The sequence below is a fragment of the Amblyraja radiata genome, chromosome 8 (genome assembly GCF_010909765.2).
Source record: "Amblyraja radiata isolate CabotCenter1 chromosome 8, sAmbRad1.1.pri, whole genome shotgun sequence".
Classification (NCBI taxonomy): Eukaryota; Metazoa; Chordata; class Chondrichthyes; order Rajiformes; family Rajidae; genus Amblyraja; species Amblyraja radiata.
In genome coordinates, this window is record NC_045963.1 from 29508751 (window position 1) to 29528933 (window position 20183).

The 20183-nt window shown below is 45.4% G+C and overlaps 1 protein-coding gene across 1 annotated transcript in view; it reads left to right on the top strand.

Annotated features, from left to right (window-relative positions):
• Positions 1-5408: 5408 nt before the first annotated feature.
• alk (ALK receptor tyrosine kinase) overlaps positions 5409-20183 on the top strand; it is a 288715-nt gene continuing 273940 nt past the window's right edge. The window contains exon 1 of the mRNA XM_033025471.1: positions 5409-5572. Coding sequence (XP_032881362.1) covers positions 5409-5572 — 164 coding nt within the window. The remainder of the gene's footprint in view (positions 5573-20183) is intronic.

The following is a 20183-nucleotide window of genomic DNA, read 5'->3' on the forward strand; positions in this document are numbered from 1 at the left end:
AGTGGGTCAGGCAGCATCTCTAGAAAAAAAGGATGGGTGTCGTTTCGGGTTGGGACCCTTCTTCAGACTGAAAATAGGGGGGAGGGGGAAATGAAGAGCTGGAGGCAAGAAAAGACTTTCATTCTGAGGAAGGGCCCCGAACCGAAACATCATCCATCCTTTTTCCTCCAGAGATGCTCCTTGACTCAAGTTACTCCAGCACTCTGTGTTTACCCTTGGTATAAACCAGCAACTGCTTGTTTCTACTTCATGTGGCAGCTTGTTCCATACACCCACCATCCCCACCACCCACTACAATGTTCAATCAAATCCCTCCAAATAACAAAATCCATGCATTTAACCCTCCACCTTGCTCACAGAAACAAAATCTGCTTTGTTCAATAAGATTTAAAACAGAATAAATATTGAACAAGTGCATGTTTTCACAATAACGTACTATAAATTTACCGGCTTGGCAGTGTTTTTGAGTCTTTGACTCGATTTAAGGCTTTGAGTTATCTTTAAAGGCAAAGCTATGACACTATATTTTGTCTAGAATGTGTTACCAACAACATCTGTGAATAAAACATCTGAGCATATTTCTCAATATGCCACGACAGATTCTAGAAGTAGTCAGACAGTCATACAGCGTGGAAACAGAACCTTCAGCCCAATTTGCCCACACCGACCAATATGCCCCATCTACACTGGTCCCACCTGCCTGCATTTGACCTATATCCCTCTAAACCTGTCCAATCCATGTACCTGTCTAAATGTTTCTTAAATGTTATGATAGTACCTGCCTCAACTACCTCCTCCTGCAGCCCGTTCTATGTACCCTCCAACCTTTGCGTAAAAAAGTTACCCCACAGGTTCCTATTAAATCTTTCTACTCTCACCTTACACCTATGGTTCTCTATTCCACTACTATGTGCATTTTCACGATCCATTCCTCTCATTATTTTTTGAATACCTCTATAAGATCACCCCTCATCGTCCTGGGCATCAAGGAATAGAGTCCTAGCCTGCTCAACATCTCCCTACAGCTCAGGCCATCAAGATCTGGCAACATCCTAGTAAAGGCAAAACATCTGAGTCACGGTGGCACAGCAGTCGAGTTGCTGCCTTACAGTGAATGCAGTGCCAGAGACTCGGGGTTCGATCCCGACTATGGGTGCTGTCTGTACAGAGTTTGTACGTCCTTCCCGTAACCTGCGTGGGTTTTCTCCGAGATCTTCGGTTTCCTCCCACACTCCAAAGACGTACAGGTTTGTAGGTTAATTGGCTTGGTAAATGTAAAAATTGTCCATAGTGTGTGTAGGATAGTGTTAATGTGCGGGGATCGCTGGTCAGCGCGGACCCGGTGGGCCAAAGGGAATGTTTCAGCACTATATCTCTAAACTAAACTAAATCTTCTCTGCTTGACAACATCTTTCCTATAACATGGTGCCCAAAACTGAACACAATACCCAAAATGTGGCCTCACCAACATCTTATATAACTGCAACATGACCTCCCAACTTCTATACTCAATACTCTAAGTACAGTATCTTACTTTTACTTTAATTGACCAAACCTATGTATTTCTGTGCCAAAAAAAGCCAACAGCAGCCTTTTCCCACACTGAGATTGGTTAGGTTTCAAACACTATTACTGAAAGCTTATATTTCCATGAGCGGGCACAAGTCAGGGAAAAAGAATGGGCAGCTGTAATTGCTTTCAGCAGGCAAAACATCAGTTTAATCATGTAACAGAAAAATGTATTTTTCCATAGTATTTATCATACTACAGGTGTATCGCGTATTACTGCACTTACTATTTTGCAAAGACAAACCAAGCTGAAATCTGAAAATCCAGTAAAGGGGAATTGACTAATTAATTCATCTCTGTTTCAAGCCTTGCACTTAAGAAGCTAATTACTTTTCAGCTGTAAAGACCAAGTTTGACAAGTGCACACGTTGTACATCATCAGCTCCACACAATCCTTGTGCTGAAATGTAACCATTCAAACAGCGCTAGCTATTTAACACTACCAACACCGACTGAACTTCGAACTACATACTGTCTTGGTTCTAGAAGTTATAGAAACAGAATTAGGCCATTCGGCCCATCAACTCTATTCCAACATTCAATCATGGCTGCTATATCTTTCCTTCTCAATCCCATTCTCCTGCATTCACCCCATAACCCCTGACACCCGTACTAATCAAGAATCTGTCAATCTCCACCTTAAAAATATCTATAAACGTCCTCCACCGCCTTCTTTGGCAATGGACTCCACAGAATCACCACCCCCTGACTAAATAAATTCCTCCTCATCTCTTTTCTAAAGTTACGTCCTGTTATTGTGAGGCTGTGGCCTCTGGTCCTAGACTCCACCGCTAGTGGAAACATGCACGTCTTTGAGACGTGAGAGGAAACTGGAGCACCCGGAGGAAACCCATGCAGTCACAGGGAGAACGTGCAAACTCCACACAGACAGCATCTTGGTTCAGGATCAACACCGAGTCTCCAGCCCTGTGAGGCAGCAGCTCAACCTGATGCTAAATTAAACTAAACTAAACTAATCTTCCCTCAGAACCACCACGAAATTCAGTAAACTCCTAGCCCACCTTCTCAATTGATCAGCATTCCACTCACCAATCATCATTGAAGCCACTATTAAGTATCTCTGCCCACCAGACCCCTTGACCTTAAAACTGTGCGGCTCAAGAAGGGAGCTCCCCATGTTTCAAGGGAATAAAAATATTCAGGACAAGAATAATGAAAAGATGCAGACCTCCTATTATTCTTCGGGTATCTGAAATTCCACTGAGCTGCCAAGTAGTTGTTTCAGAGCCAGGAATATAAATCAGATAAGCTTTTTAAATATGCAAGAGGTAGACAACTGTGACAGAACAAAGGAATGTAATGTCTAAGCATATGAATCCTTAATGCACAGGTACAGAAAGAATACCCAGAATGGCTAATGGACTGTTTACCTTTATTTCAGAGAGTTGTTGAAAGCCATAGTCAGTCAGTGCTATGCAATGAAACATCGCACAGCTGTAAAGTTATATTAAGTAATGCACAAATCATAACAAAAAAAATATTTTGCCTTCTGGCATTTCAAGAAGCCATTTGCACATAGGTACACAAGGGAAATAAACAGAAGCTGCACAATTGTGCCATCTCTTCATTTAATTATTTTCGTGTAAAATGTGGGGGCTTAATGAAGTCGAGACATGAAATAGCTGCAAGCTCTTCTCCTTGATAAGTGTAGAAGTTCACTCAATTGGCAATGTGCAGAGACCAGAGAGATGGAGCCTGGTTTCCTTGCCTTCCTGTCTCCCTGCACCAATGCTGCACCTGTTCCCTCAGTTCAGGTGATTGGAAGTCATCCCCGCAGTGAACTATTAGTTTAACAAGGAGGCATGTCAGCATCATGTTAATGAGGTAAAAACTAAAATAACCTCTTCAGAGCTTCAATGCTTAAGATCAGCTTTATAAGCTCACGACTCGCCACTCACAACAAATTAATGATGTTCAGGAAATGGGCAGTAAGTGAGTAAATAGATAACTCATTGTTCAATACTTCTTCATGTCCCCAGGCATCCAGCTTGGTGGCAATTGCAATTGACTGACTCATCTGTTTGCCAGCTAATATTAAAAGTGATAAGAGAAACATTAAGATAATTGATATGACCAATATGTAGCGAAAGGAATACTAACATTTAATTGTAGGACATTTCATGGAAGTATACATGCTTTCTTTTGTTCAGACTACTGATATTAATCTTAAATCCATGCACTACATTGTGACCCAGGCACTTCAGATCAGTTTCAGGTTCCATTAACAAATATGAAGTAGATTTTTTCTGACCTTTTTCCTCTCATCCACCAATGTGCTTCCTTGTCAAACAGAAAGCTTCAAGGACCAGCTTCTTCCTCTCTGTTATCAGGCATTTGAACAGTCCTTCCATTACCCAGGGTACTGTCTGATTCACCTCTACCCCATTGCGGACATTGGACTTTGTCTGTGGAACTGATGCGCTACAATGCCGAGAACTATACTCCTTGTACTTGAGTTTGACGATTGTATTTATGCATGGTATTATCTGATCTGATTGGATCTAAACCTAAAACCTAATGGCTTTTCAAACCTGTAGACAATTGGGACAGAAGGAAGGAAGTGAGTGTCTAACCATGTGAATGTTTAATGCACAGGTATAGAAAGGATACCCAGAATGGCTAATGGAGTGTTTACCTTTATTTCAGAGAGTTGTTTAAAGCCCCTTAGATTCCTAAAGAAAAAAAACGTTCAGTTATGTTGGGTAATTCCTGTTGTATTGGAGTCAAAGTTATATCAGTTTTTCTACAAGGCTCCACCTGTAAGATTCCTCATCAAAGAACCCTTCATATCAGATCAGAAGATAGACACAAAATGGTAGAGAAACTCAGCAGATCAGGCAGCATCTCTGGAGAAAAGGACTGGGTGGCGTTTTGGGTCGAGACCCTTCTTCAGACTGAGAGTCAAGGAAGAGAGAGACTGGAGTTATGAAAAGGTTCAGAACAAATCAGAATCAGCACCGATGAACAAGGAAAGGTGGAGCCCACAATGGTCCAATGTTGGTTGTGGGAGAGGTGATAACAAAGGGATATATAGATTATATCACCTCTTGAGGGATGAAAATTACATATGGGAAGGTTGAGTATTAAATCAATATTGACTTAATTACACCTCTCTCCGTTTTCTCTATACCTTCATCACTATCACCTGGGTATATTTTCTCAACAAGGTCGTGACAAAGGCCTAATCCATAATGGTGTTGGTGCCATCACTGTCCTTGCACAGAACACACATTTTCACTGGAGGTGTCACACATGGACACAAAGTGCTGGAGTAACTCAGCTGGAGAACTTGGTGGGGTTTCGGGTCAAGTCCCTTCTTCAGACTAAATGAAATTTCATGAATCAGAAATGCAAGTTGAGATCTAAATATACTAAATTTCCTTTGCCGAACCCTTTAGTAAAACATCACACTCTTTTGCTATTTCAAAGTCATGATAGTCATGAATCCATATGTATGGTTCTCATTGTACTGTCTGTAAGGAGTTTGTACGTTCTCCCTGTGACTGCGTGCGGTTTCCTCCCACATTCCAAAGATGTGCAGGTTTGTAGGTTAATTGGCTTCTGTAAATTGTTGCTATTGTGTAAGATAGAACTAATTAATGGGTGATCACTGTTTGACGTGGACTCGGCGGGCAAAAGGCCTTTTTCCATGCTGTATCTCCAAACTAAACTAAACCAAACTAAACAGTACTGCTGTGAATTTTCTCTACTTTACTTCAATGTTTTGTCAAGATAAGAGAGATAAAATCACTACTTTGTGCAAAGTTAAGTGTGGGCCCTGATCATTTGCGTATGCATCTCTTTACATGCAGGTCCACATGTCCTTGTGTTTGTTTGGCACGTTAATGGGAAGCCTTTCGTTCATGCTTGTGGAGAACAGGACGGATGAGGAATACGGCAGGACTCTGTGGGAATTCGGAAATGCTACTGGCTCAGGGAGCTGGCAAAAGATTGCGCTATCATTGTCCAACGTGTCTGACAGGTATGGCGTTCTGTTCCTGCTCTGTTCCTCTACTGAGAAAAAAAGTCTGTTCAATTTACTTTGCGGGGGTGCTCTTCATGGTGCTGTCCGCTTTCATTTACAGCTGTTCTGGCTGTCCATTATATATGTAAAGGGGAGGTTTTAATCAGCCCTGAGTAAAAAAGTATGAGAATATAAGCACTTAAAGCAACTTGGACTTTGAGAAATGGGACCAAAACCTGCCGACTCTTGTATATTGACTCGGCGGGCTATTTCTATACACTTTGTACTTAATCTAGGATTGGGCATAAATATATCAATACTTTGCTGAACTGTATGCAACAAAAAAGGGATTTGACCGTACTTCAGTGCATGTCACAATAAAGAACCATTTTACCTTTGAGATATAGGAGCAGATATTCTAGTCATAGAGTCTCACAGCATGGAAACAGCCCCTTTGATGCAACTTGCCCACACCGGCCAACATGTCCCATCTACATGAGTCCCACCTGCCTGGGTTTGGCCATAATCCTCTAAACCTGTCCTATATTTTACTGATTTGCAGAGGAACCTCAAGGGACAATATGGTTTGTGCCTTATTCAATTCCTTATATTTTTATTCAATTTTACTTCCCTTCCATTTTCCCTTAATCTTTGATTCAAATAATAAGCAATCAGTCACAAACGTAAAGTACTTCTTTATTCAGAGTCCACAACTTTATGGTGTGGAGAAATCCAAGGGTTTGACACTTTTGAGGTTTATATGACTCTTAAATGAGCCACGGCTTATTCTGCAACTATGCACCAGGGAAAGCATCTGGGTAACCACACTCTCTTAATCCCCCCTTAGCATTGTGTATGTATCAACATGTTCACTTATACTGAGCAGAGGGTGTAGACACAATCTGCTTCATCTCACCTTGTAAAATAAATCCTTCACACTTGGGATCAATTTAGTGCACCATCTCTGTAGTCCCTCCAAGGCAAGTATATCCTTCCTTAAATAATGAAGTCTTAACAGGGAGACGCAAGAGACTGCAGATGCTGTACTCTGGAGCAAATAGCAAACTGCTGAAGGTACTCAATGGGCCAAGCGCCATTTGTGGAGACAGGGGGAATTACAGGAATTGTTGACGTTTCAAGACGAGACACTGCAACAGGACCGAGAGCGGAAAGGGAAAATAGACTGTGTAAAGGAGAGAGGGCAGTTGGTGATAGGGGGACCAAGGATGGGTGAAAAGTGAAGGCTGAGGGACAGTTAGAGACAACTGTGGGAGTGGGAGGGTGGAGTTGGGAGACAGAGGCAAGTACATTTTAGTTGGAAGGTAAAAGCAGATGGAACCAGATGGGGGCGATAAGGTAAAGGTGGAGACAGCTGCTAAAGCCTCGTAAATGGAAACATGGAGACTACCTATGCTGGAATCTGATAAATAAGGAAGGTAGATGAGGTAAGGAAAAGTGGTTGGTATATGATACAAGCTACCAGAGGAGGTAGTTGAGGCAGCTACTATAACAGCATTTAAAAGACACATGGAGAGGTACATGGATAGGGAAGGTTTAGAGGGATACGGGCCAAGCAGGGGCAGATGGGACTAGGGTAGATGAGGCATTTTGGTTGGCATGGGCAAGATGGGCGAAGGGCCTGTTTCAGTGCAGTATGACTCTAAATAAGGAAGCTGATAATTGAAATCATTAGGGAAGAGTTGAAGAACAGATGGATTCAGATAGGGAAGATCATCCAGTGGGTGAAGGATGTGCATGAACGGTGGATGAAACCACCAGAGGGAGAGAGAGGAATGAAAGTCAGTAATAAACTGGGAAGACAGAATCTTTTTCCTCAGGATAGAAAAAATCAAATACTAGAGGTCATAACTTTAAGAGAATAGTAGCAAAGTTTACTGGAAATGTGCGGGGCAAGTTTTTTTACACAGAGGGCAGTGAGTCCCTGGAATGCGCTGCCAGAGGTGTTTGTTGAAGCAGATACGATAGTGGCATTTAAAAGACTTTTAGATAGGCATGTGGTTATGCAGAGAATGGAGGGATATGCGTTATGTGTAGGTGGATAAGAGATGGTCGTGGCATCAGGGGCGGAAAACCCGGGGGGGCCAGAGGGGACACGTCCCCCCCATGTTTTGAGAGGTGGGGTACATCCTCCCCCAAGTTTTTGTCATCTGGATTTTAAAATCTCCGCTTTCCGTGAGACAGTGGAGGTGGGACTGCTGATCGAGGGCGGCGATTGGACGAGAGAGACGTCGGTCAGCAAGCAATGGGGGCGGGACATGATGATTCAGCGCGATGATTGGAGGAGGGAGGAGTGGGGGGGGGGGTGGGACTGAGGATAGAGTGCGGTGATTGGAGGAGGGAGACGTGGCACAGACCTGCGCCTCATCCGCAGCCAGGATCGATCCCGGCCAGGTCTCCGGCACTGTCCCGTCCCCACCCGAGTGCCCCCCATGGGTGGCCAGAGAGGTCGGGAGTCAGACGTGAGCGGTTCCCCCAGGCCCATAGCCAGCGCAGAGAAGCAGCGCTAAACCCAGCTCAACTCTGCCTGTCCCACCTGTCCTTCCTGGACTTGTGGGAAATATGGCCAGCGCGGAGAAGCAGCGCTGGTGTCCCGTCAGTCCAGGCAGGGCTGTAGGTTAACCCGGCGAGACAGGCAGAGTTGAGCTGCATTTAGCGCTGGATTGAGCCTCCGAAGCCTCGCGCACGTGTGTGTGAGTGTGCGCATGCGCATGCGCGCGCGGCCGCCAAAAAATTGTGTCCCCCCTGTCCCCCGGTCCCCTCCATATTTTGATAGCGAGTTCCGTGCCTGCTTGGCATCATGTTCGGCACAGACATTGTGGGCTAAATTCATGTGCTGTACTGCTCTATGTTCAATGGTAGTAATGGTGCTGAAGGTATAATATGGAAAAGGGATAAAAATGGAAGAGCGGAGAGCGAGAGTGGGGGGTGCAGAAGTCAGGGATTCCTAAGTTTGCTGGTTAATTTCAAAAAGTATGAGTCAGTAGATAGTTAGCCCTGTTGAGAAGATTGAGAAGCTGTACAGCGGACAAGAGGAATTGCCAATGGCATTAGGGCACAGTTGGAGATCACAGGATGAAAGGATAAAGGGATCATGAATGTGTTATTCATTGAACTCAGAAGAGTAAATGGGCTTTTTACTTATTAATGAAATCAAAGGAAGTAAAAATGCAATTGAATAAGCGCAAAAAACATGAACTGAATAAAAGTAATAACCAATTCAATGACAAATAATACAAACAAGTACATTGATACATCTGTACAGAAAGCAGGAATTCCAGGATTTTCGGGCTGCTTGGAGCATACAAGCATGATCTGGCACCAGATCCAAGCAGCTAAGAAGGAGAAGAGAGACCTACATGTGATATACCAACAGTGTCTGAACAGCCAGTTAAAAGCCTGGGCAGATGGTACAATGCAAGTCTCAAGGATAAAGAGCAGGTGGAACAACTAAGGCAAGAAATTGTCAATGGCCTGGAGAACATCAATCAGACCCTACTGCCTGGGAAACTGAAGCTCTGGTGCCTACAGTTTGGACTCCTTCCTCGGACAATGTGGCCACTGACCATTTATGAAGCCCCAATAACAACTGTGGAGAAGATGGAGCGAACCATAACTTCATACGCGAAGAAATGGCTCGGGGTCCCACGATGTCTAACTAACATCGGCCTATATGGCAAAGGGGTCCTGGAACTACCTCTCACTAGTCTAACAGAGGAATACAAGTGTTCTAAAGTAAGACTTCAGATGACACTGAGGGACTCTAGAGACAAGACCATCAGTGCTGTTGCGCCGCCCCTAGTAACTGGCCGGAAGTGGACGCCATCTGATGCAGTACAGCAAGCTTCATCAGCCCTGAGATACAAAGACATCGTGGGGCAAGTCCAGCAGGGAAGAGGAGGCTTTGGCCTTACGACAAGTAAACCAACTTGGCGAAAGGCCACAACATCAGAGCGGAGGACATTGGTGGTCGAGGAGGTGCGGCGACAAGAGGAGGCCGCAAGAAGTGCAAAGGCGGTCTCTCTTGCCAAACAGGGGCAATGGATGCAGTGGGAAGGTGTGGAGCGGAGGAAGATCAGCTGGAAAGAACTATGGGAAATGGAAGCAAGCAAGATCAGCTTCATCATCAGAGCGACTTATGACGTGCTTCCATCACCAAAGAACCTCCATCAGTGGTACGGCGAGGATCCAACCTGTGCCCTCTGCCCAACTCCAGCGACCCTCAAACACATCATGGTAGGCTGCAAGACCAGCCTCACGCAAGGGAGATACACGTGGCGGCATAATCAGGTACTAAAAAGCCTGGCATCAGCCCTTGAGAACAGGCGGTGTGCGACCAACTCCTTGCCTCCGAGAGCAAGCAACCCCCTCCCCCTAAGGGCAACAACCTTTGTCCGAGAAGGACAGAAAACATCTAAACATCCTTCCACCAGATCAGAAGAAGGAAACCTATGCAGGGCCCGCGACTGGAGGATGCTGGCGGACATCGGCCGACAACTAGTTTTTCCACCTGAAATTGCTTCCACCAACCTCAGGCCAGACTTGGTGTTCTGGTCCCCTTCACAGAAGACTGTTTACATCATAGAGCTCACAGTTCCATGGGAGAACTCTGTTGAGGAGGCCTATGAGCGTAAGAAGCTGCGTTACGCAGAGCTTGCAGCAGAGGCAACGCAGCGTGGCTGGAACACCAAAGTCTATCCAGTTGAAGTGGGATGCAGAGGATTTGTTGCGTCATCTACCATCAGACTGCTGAAGGAGCTTGGAATCCATGGTCAGGCTCTGCGGAAGACCATAAGATCACTCTCAGAGGCGGCTGAAAGAAGCAGCCGGTGGATTTGGCTCAAGCGGAAAGACCCATGCTGGGCCCCAAGTATTTCAGGGTGAATCTTTGGGACGGTTTGACACGGGACACGCGCTGAGGGCTGATCATCCTGCAGCGGGCCGCCCTTGTGGAGGGTGTATAGTGTTAAAAGGCCGAAACACCCAGTGATGCAAGGGTACACTACTGATGATGTGTCCTGTGCCCAACTGTCCTAAAGGTTACCCAGGCCAAGATATACGTATCCACTCCCCCACCCCCCCCCCCCCCCCCCCCCCCCCCCCCCCCACAGATGTTGAGCGTCTACCACTCTCAACAATCAACGAATGTCGTGAAATGCTCCCCACCTATTGGCACAAGGGACTTCTTAACATCTTGTCCTGTGTATTTGATTCTGATAATCTGGACTCGTCCAGTGACTGCTGTGAAAGGACAGCTGACAACATGGGAAAGTCCACGTGACAGCTTGGAGAGACAGCTGACAGGAGGGAACAGACCCCACTGGGGCCGTCATGGGCTAGCTACCCATGATAGCAGTCCCCAACGCTGTTTCAGTTAGTTGGAGACACCCGCTAAATGCTACTAAAAGTAAATTAAAGAGAATACCCCTAGAGCCTGCGAGAGCGGGGGCGGAAGATGGCTCACCGATTGATAACACGGTTACAGACCCAGGAACGGAAACGACTACGGACAAGGAGAGCATGGCACATGAGACATCCACAACAGCTGCGGGACACAAACTTCAGGTGTGCATTTGTGGTTGGGAGAAAATTACATCAGTGAAGGGCTTGAAGATCCACCAAGGGAGGAAAAAGTGCTTGAGAGAGCAGAGACATGGGCCTCGCATTGACCAGTACTTCTTACGAAGCAACCAGTCAAATCAGTCGAGTGAAGCACAGCGACAGGACTCAAACCAAAGTTCGCAGAGCATCAGCACCCATGTCACTGAAGAGGGTGATACAAGCACAGAAATGCCGGTGGAGGAGCCCACGCAACAACGACAAAGACCTCCATTGGAGGGAAAGATCAAAGGGCACAAACCTGGAGTGAAATGGCCCAAAGCTGTTGAAAAGAAAGAGTGGGAGACGGTCAACAGTGACCTTATACATATCTTGGAGCAACAAGCGGGCACAGCAGTGGAAAAGCTTGAAAGGATGGGCAACACAATCTACAGCTATGGAGAAGAACGGTTTGGGGTGAGTAAAGGGAGAGGTGGAAAGAAATTACCAACACCAATCAAGTCCAGGAGGCAGCAGGAGATCGAGAGGCTAATCAGAGAGAGGAGACAGTTGAAAAAGCAATGGAAAAAAGCAACTGAGGCAGAGAGAGAAGGTCTCATGCTACTCCAAGAGGACATCAAGAGCCGATTGGCAACCTTGCGAAAAGCAGAGAACTTGAGGAAACTTCGCAGGAAGAAAGAACACACAAGAACACGGTTCTACAAAGACCCTTTCAAGTTCATCAAAGACCTCTTCGCAAAGGAAAAAAGTGGAACTTTGAAAACATCAAAACGGGAATTGGAGGAACACCTGGAAAAGGCCCACCAAGACACAAAAAGGCATGAGCAGTTAGTCATCCCACATGACATCCCGCCTATTCAACCACCTGAATTCAACCTGGACACCAGCCCTCCAAGATGGAAAGAGGTAGAGAACACTGTCCGGCGAGCAAGAGCAGCATCAGCTCCGGGGCCAAATGGAGTACCATACAAGCTCTACAAGAACGCACCGGATGTGTTACGTTTTCTATGGAAGCTCATGAGGGTGGTGTGGAAGAAGCAAACAATACCTAAGGCGTGGCGAAGGGCCGGCGGCGTGCTAATACCTAAAGAAAAGGATGCGTCAGACATCAGCCAATTCCGGCCAATATGTCTCCTCAACGTCGAGGGAAAAATCTTTTTCAGCATTGTTTCACAAAGGCTGTCCACCTATCTGGTAACAAACAAGTACATTGATACATCTGTACAGAAAGCAGGAATTCCAGGATTTTCGGGCTGCTTGGAGCATACAAGCATGATCTGGCACCAGATCCAAGCAGCTAAGAAGGAGAAGAGAGACCTACATGTGATCTTCCTCGATCTGGCCAATGCATTTGGTTCAGTTCCCCATGAACTCCTTTGGGAATCTTTTGCCTTTTTCCATGTACCAGAGCTCATCACCACACTGGTCAAGAGCTATTTCCAAGACCTGCAGCTGTGCTTCACAACAGCTGACTTCAGTACAACATGGCAGCGCTTGGAAGTAGGCATCATGGCAGGCTGCACAGTCTCACCCTTGGCCTTTACAATGGCCATGGAAGTCATCATCAGGGCCTCAAAATGGGTGGTGGGCGGTGAACGAACCAGGGCTGGGCTCCGTCTGCCACCCATCAGGGCATACATGGACGACATGACCACACTAACCACTACTGCAGCATGCACCAAGCGGCTACTTGGAAAGCTGCAGGAGAACATCAAGTGGGCCCGAATGAAGATCAAACCAAGTAAATCTCGAAGCATCTCCATAGTCAAGGGGGTGCTTAGAGACACAAGGTTCTGTATCGGTGACGACCCTATACCAACAGTGTCTGAACAGCCAGTTAAAAGCCTGGGCAGATGGTACAATGCAAGTCTCAAGGATAAAGAGCAGGTGGAACAACTAAGGCAAGAAATTGTCAATGGCCTGGAGAACATCAATCAGACCCTACTGCCTGGGAAACTGAAGCTCTGGTGCCTACAGTTTGGACTCCTTCCTCGGACAATGTGGCCACTGACCATTTATGAAGCCCCAATAACAACTGTGGAGAAGATGGAGCGAACCATAACTTCATACGCGAAGAAATGGCTCGGGGTCCCACGATGTCTAACTAACATCGGCCTATATGGCAAAGGGGTCCTGGAACTACCTCTCACTAGTCTAACAGAGGAATACAAGTGTTCTAAAGTAAGCCTTCAGATGACACTGAGGGACTCTAGAGACAAGACCATCAGTGCTGTTGCGCCGCCCCTAGTAACTGGCCGGAAGTGGACGCCATCTGATGCAGTACAGCAAGCTTCATCAGCCCTGAGATACAAAGACATCGTGGGGCAAGTCCAGCAGGGAAGAGGAGGCTTTGGCCTTACGACAAGTAAACCAACTTGGCGAAAGGCCACAACATCAGAGCGGAGGACATTGGTGGTCGAGGAGGTGCGGCGACAAGAGGAGGCCGCAAGAAGTGCAAAGGCGGTCTCTCTTGCCAAACAGGGGCAATGGATGCAGTGGGAAGGTGTGGAGCGGAGGAAGATCAGCTGGAAAGAACTATGGGAAATGGAAGCAAGCAAGATCAGCTTCATCATCAGAGCGACTTATGACGTGCTTCCATCACCAAAGAACCTCCATCAGTGGTACGGCGAGGATCCAACCTGTGCCCTCTGCCCAACTCCAGCGACCCTCAAACACATCATGGTAGGCTGCAAGACCAGCCTCACGCAAGGGAGATACACGTGGCGGCATAATCAGGTACTAAAAAGCCTGGCATCAGCCCTTGAGAACAGGCGGTGAGCGACCAACTCCTTGCCTCCGAGAGTAAGCAACCCCCTCCCCCTAAGGGCAACAACCTTTGTCCGAGAAGGACAGAAAACATCTAAACATCCTTCCACCAGATCAGAAGAAGGAAACCTATGCAGGGCCCGCGACTGGAGGATGCTGGCGGACATCGGCCGACAACTAGTTTTTCCACCTGAAATTGCTTCCACCAACCTCAGGCCAGACTTGGTGTTCTGGTCCCCTTCACAGAAGACTGCTTACATCATAGAGCTCACAGTTCCATGGGAGAACTCTGTTGAGGAGGCCTATGAGCGTAAGAAGCTGCGTTACGCAGAGCTTGCAGCAGAGGCAACGCAGCGTGGCTGGAACACCAAAGTCTATCCAGTTGAAGTGGGATGCAGAGGATTTGTTGCGTCATCTACCATCAGACTGCTGAAGGAGCTTGGAATCCACGGTCAGGCTCTGCGGAAGACCATAAGATCACTCTCAGAGGCGGCTGAAAGAAGCAGCCGGTGGATTTGGCTCAAGCGTAAAGACCCATGCTGGGCCCCAAGTATTTCAGGGTGAATCTTTGGGACGGTTTGACACGGGACACGCGCTGAGGGCTGATCATCCTGCAGCGGGCCGCCCTTGTGGAGGGTGTATAGTGTTAAAAGGCCGAAACACCCAGTGATGCAAGGGTACACTACTGATGATGTGTCCTGTGCCCAACTGTCCTAAAGGTTACCCAGGCCAAGATATACGTATCCACTCCCCCCCCCCCCCCCCCCCCCCCCCCCCCACCCCCCACAGATGTTGAGCGTCTACCACTCTCAACAATCAACGAATGTCGTGAAATGCTCCCCACCTATTGGCACAAGGGACTTCTTAACATCTTGTCCTGTGTATTTGATTCTAGGATAAAGAGAAATATGGATTATAATATTAACCAGCATATAAGTGAATTGGATTGTGACACCTGTGGTTCCGATTTGGTAACGTTCAACTATTTAAATGGAATTATGTCCCAGATTACTGTGCATACACTGTGAAAAGTAGAAGTGGGAGTCTTCATTCCATTTAAATAGCTCAATGGCAACACATTCAGAAGGCCAAAGCTGTCAGCACTGTCTGATCTTGCTTGCATCTAACAGCAACAGGTATCAGTAAAAGGGCAAGTGTCTTCATAGGCATTATTTAGAAAGCTCTCTTAGTAAGTGGTGCAATCTGCATCACATCAAGGCAAACAAGAAGGATCAGGTGCAACAAATGATGATGAATTAATGTCAGATGTGGCTTCAGCCTTCTCTCTCAGTGGGGCAAGGTGACAATGGCTAGGAACAAAGTACTGGTGTTACTCAATGGATCAGGCTGCATCTCCGGAGGACATGGATAGGTGATGTTTCGGGTCGGGACCCTTCTTCAGACCAAATCTCCGTGGCCATGAGTAGGCCAATCTGTATCAGACACAATGTGTCGGGCAGTCTAAGCAAAATCCAAAAAAATGTCCAGAGAAACATATTTTTCCAATTAAAACTGTACGGAGTTTGTACGTTCTCCCAGTGATTGCATGGGTTTCTCCGGGTACTCCGGTTTCCTCCCACACTCCAAAGATGTACAGGTTTGTAGCTTAATTGGCATTAGTAAATAAAGATTGTACATTCTCTCTAGTGTGTAGGATTGTGCTAGTGTATGGGGTGATCGCCGGTCAGCATGGACCCGATGGGCCAAAGGGCCTGTTTCCATGCTGTATCTTTAAACTAAACTAAACTAAAAAAAGTGTTCAAGTCCAACAGTGGAAGCCTAGCTTCTTGTGGTTTTACTGGGAACTGATGCTGGGTTGCAACTGGTGCCTGTTCATATCCTCCATTTACTTTAATAGAGATGAATGGCTATGAACCAAAAGGTAAATTGCAGATAATTAGCATTTTATGTTCTAACTTTCTGGTGCAGTTGTGTTTTTTTTATCTGTGAAAACAATCTGTTCTTTCAACAATCCAGTCAGATAATTTAGACTTTAGAGATATCCCGTGGAAACAGGCCCTTCAGCCTACCAAGTCCGCACTGACTAGCAATCACCATGTACACTTGCACTACCCTACACACTAGGGACAATTACAATTTTACCAAAGCCAATTAACCTATAAACCTGCATATCTTTGGAGTGTGGGGGGAAACCGGAGCACCCGGAGAAAACCCACGCGGTTACAGGAAGAACGTAAAAAACTCTGTTCAGACAACACCCGTAGTCAGGATCAAACCGAGGTCTGTAGTGCTGTACGGCAGCAGCTCTACTACTGTGCCACCCTAGTATTTTTAATTGTTTTGCAATTTTTTTGATATTTGTCAGACATTCATAAACATTCAATCTTTTCGACAGCTTGCACATATTTGGGAGCGCAGTCCTGCAGACACAAGGAACTCCAGATGATGGTTCACAAAAAATTACACAAAGTGCTGGAGTAACTCAACGGGTCAAGCAGCTTCCCTTGAGAACATGAATAGGTGATTGTTTAGATTGAGACCCTTGGTACTGGTTGGGGGGGAGGGAGGTAAAGCTGGAACAAAGCTGGGGGCAGGACAAAGTCTGGTAGGTGGATACAGGTGAGGGGTGCAATGGATCGTGGTTAAGGATTGAAAGCCCCTTTGCAGACCAAAGTTTGCATATGGGACAAAGTTACCACTGGGGGATCTGTTCTAGGTGAGCAGCTTGCATTTCCTGGAAAGTTTGGGAAATTTATATGTCTCTAATCATTGGAATATTCATTAAGGTTGGGGACAAAGTCAAGGGATGCTGCCTGACTCGCTGAGTTACTTTAGCACTTTGTGTCCTTAAGAGAGAAATCTTCCTCACCAAAGTTCCATCATCTCTGGATAATTAATAGATTATTTAGCCCATCATCAATAATTTAATTTCACAAGTTTAAGATCAAAGACCAATTATGAGAACAATTAAGGAAACAATTAATGCTGGGTTTTTTCCAGTAAGTGAGTTTTAGGTGCTTTGTAAAGAGAATAATGATTTACACAGTTGCTTGATAAATCTGGGGAGTGGCTATAAAGACATATGATAATTTATATACTAATGAGGCTGATAGCTTTTGGAGCAATCACTTGCTCCAATCATATTCTGTAAAACATTCACTTTAATTTATTTAAACTCACTATGTTAGTTCCTTTTTTATGTAATTGTGATTTAATTGGCACAAATATATTTTGAACTTGACAGGACAATGCCATGCCAAGTATATATTTTGTTATATTGAGAATATAATTACTGCACAACATGGTCACTTGGTGTGAGATTTACTGATGGCGTGAAATTGCTGCCAATTAAAATGTTTTTGTCAAGGCTGTGATTGATTTTACTCAATCTGGGGTCAGTAACATTGGAAATAATCTTGTAACAACAAACTGGAGATAATGCCAGATCCGCATAAATCTTTAGACATACCTGGATCACTGACAAATATTACTCAAACAGCTGTTTATCCCAAAGTAGTTTAGAAGGCCTGATAGTAATTCCATGCTGAGTTTAACCTCTATGGCGAGAAAAATTCTTGTAGCATAGTCAGAGACAGAGTCAGTCGATTAGACTGAGTGGATTGATTAAAGGAAAAGCAAACATGGATTTGCAAATTATGTTCAACTAACTAGAATGTATTCATAAAGGGTCTGTCCCACTTTCACAACCTAATTCACGACTTGTTTTACTTGTGAACATCCTCTCCACATCCACTCTATCCAGGCTATTGGTGAAGTAGAGTCTGGTCAATGGGATATAAATGTGAAACCTCAACACCTGGTTCACTGAGTTCCTCCAGCATTTTATTTTCCCCCCACTAAATTTCATCTCCCATGTACTGTATCTCCCCATTCTCGGATTTGAGTCTGAAGAAGGGTCCCAATATGTCACCTATCCATGTTCTCCATTGCTGACTGGTGACTGACCCACGGAGTTTCTTTGTGATCCAGCATCTGCAGTTCCTTGTTTATATCTTCTTGATTTCAAATACTATCCTCCTGGCAGTACCCCCCCCCCCCCCCCCCCAATAATGTGTAGGAGGTCACAGTACAAATATATTAGGAAAACCACTAAATCTGGATCCAACCCCTGTGGAATTGTACTGTTCACCTCTCTCCTGTTGCAAAATCAATACTCGCTATTCTGATTTCTGTTGCTCGTCCAAATTTCTTTTCATGAAGATACAGCCCCTTTTATTTTTGGATTGTGATGGCAAGCATATTATCATAGTCATAGCATTAAACGGCATGAGTACACTGCATCCGTGCCAACCATTATGCATCCATCTACCTTCCTCTTGCAAACTCATGCTGTATGCTCCCAATGCCCCCATTGTATGAATTACCCATTGTTTGCCTTCAGTGTATGGTAGCCAAATAACCTACTAACCAGCGCATTCCTGGCAAGTGCTGCCTGCATGGAGTGTGTATGTTCTCCCCGTGACCGCATAGGTTTTATCTGGGTGCTCCAGTTTCCTCCCACACTCCAAAGAGGTGCAGGTTCGTTGGTTAAATGGCTTCGGTGAGTTGTAAAATTGTCCCTAGTCTGTAGAGGTTAGTGTACGGGGTGGTCAGCGTGGACTCGTTGGGGGCGAAGGGCCTGTTTCCACGCTGTAACTCAAAAGCCTAAGCCTAAAGTCTAAAATATATAAATCTTCGCTTTAAAAATGCTCAAATGGTTCAATGGTTCGATGGTTTCTTGATTGTCACATGTACCAGGTACAATGAAATACATTTATTTGTATAATCTCAAAACTATCCCCATACAGAAGCACAATCGCCTCGGTAAGTGCAGTACGCACAGAACAGGCCACTGAGTCCTGATGCATGAGGTTCCATTTTGGCAGCATTTTAGTCTCAGCCTTTATGTTGACCCTGTATGCAACTTAAAAAACATTTGTTTCTCCCCTACTTTGTCCAGCTTTGCAAATACATAATTTTTACATATTACGTGTGACATCTGTTGATAGAAATAATCCTTGACTGACCTCCAGCATCTACCTTCAACACTGAAGCAGCTCCTCTTAATTTGAAAGGAGATTATCACATTAAAGAAAAATTAATTGAGTACAGCGATCAAACTCCACAGCTGGCTGGTGTGTAAATTTAGATGTAAATAAGGCAGCATTCAAAATGACTTGGTGAATGACTTATGGTTTCCAGCTTGAGGTTGTTCTGGCTCAGTGATATTGACCTTCTCATGAGCTGCTGTTTAGCCTACTGATCAGCAATTATTTTTCCTTTACTCTGTCAAGGCAAGACCCTAAGTTGATCAAAGCCATATCTCTCCTTAACACATCAGGAAAAGTATCAGTCTATTCCCATATGCACCTCATGCTGTCCACAATCAGCTACTACTGCTGCCGATGAACGCAGAACAAGGATATTTCAGCATGAAATATTTTTGTTGTTATATATTATCTTTAGACTTTACTTTAGACTTTAGGGATACAGAGAGCGGAAACGGGCCCTTTGGCGCACCGCATCCGTGTTGACCAGCGATCCCCATAAACTAGCACTATCCTACACACCAGGGGAATTTACAATTTTACCAAAGCCAATTGACTTACACACCTGCACATCTTTGGAGTGTAGGAGAAAACCGAAGCACCCGGAGAAAACCCCACACCGTCACAGGGAGAACGTACATCGTCCGTACAGACAGGATGGAACCCAGGCCTCTGGCGCTGTAAGGCAGCAAATCTACCGCTGCGCCTCTGAACTTCCTCCTCTGACACTGTGCGCCCCCATCTACGTGTATTGTGTTTACAGGCATGTTTTGCTGCTGCAAATACGAATGTCATTGTTTTGTCTGTACACATGACAAGTAAACACTCTTGACTCTTGAAAGGCGTACCATTGTTCCATTGTTGCCTGTTGTCCCCAGCAAAGCGAGTGTTCTTAGGCCCTCAAAATGGTCATGGATTCATACAGCATGCAAAAAGGTCCTTCGGCCCAACCAGTCCATGTTGGCCACGATGCCCCATCTACCCTAGTCCCACCTTCCTGCATTCAGCCCATATCCCACTACATCTTTCCTATCCATGTACCTGTCCCAATGTTTTTTAAATGTGGTATTTGCAGATCAGTGGGGCAATGTGTGCTGGACAAGCTAGTGAGGGTGTGGGGGGTGGGTTGTGAACTGAAGGTTGGCTGATGGGCAACAAGGACTAGATTTTGGCAGCATGATTTATGTCTAATAGAAACATACAACGTGGGTAAATACAAAATGCTGGATTAACTCAGCGGGTCAGGCAACATCTCTGGAGAAAAGGAATAGGTGACG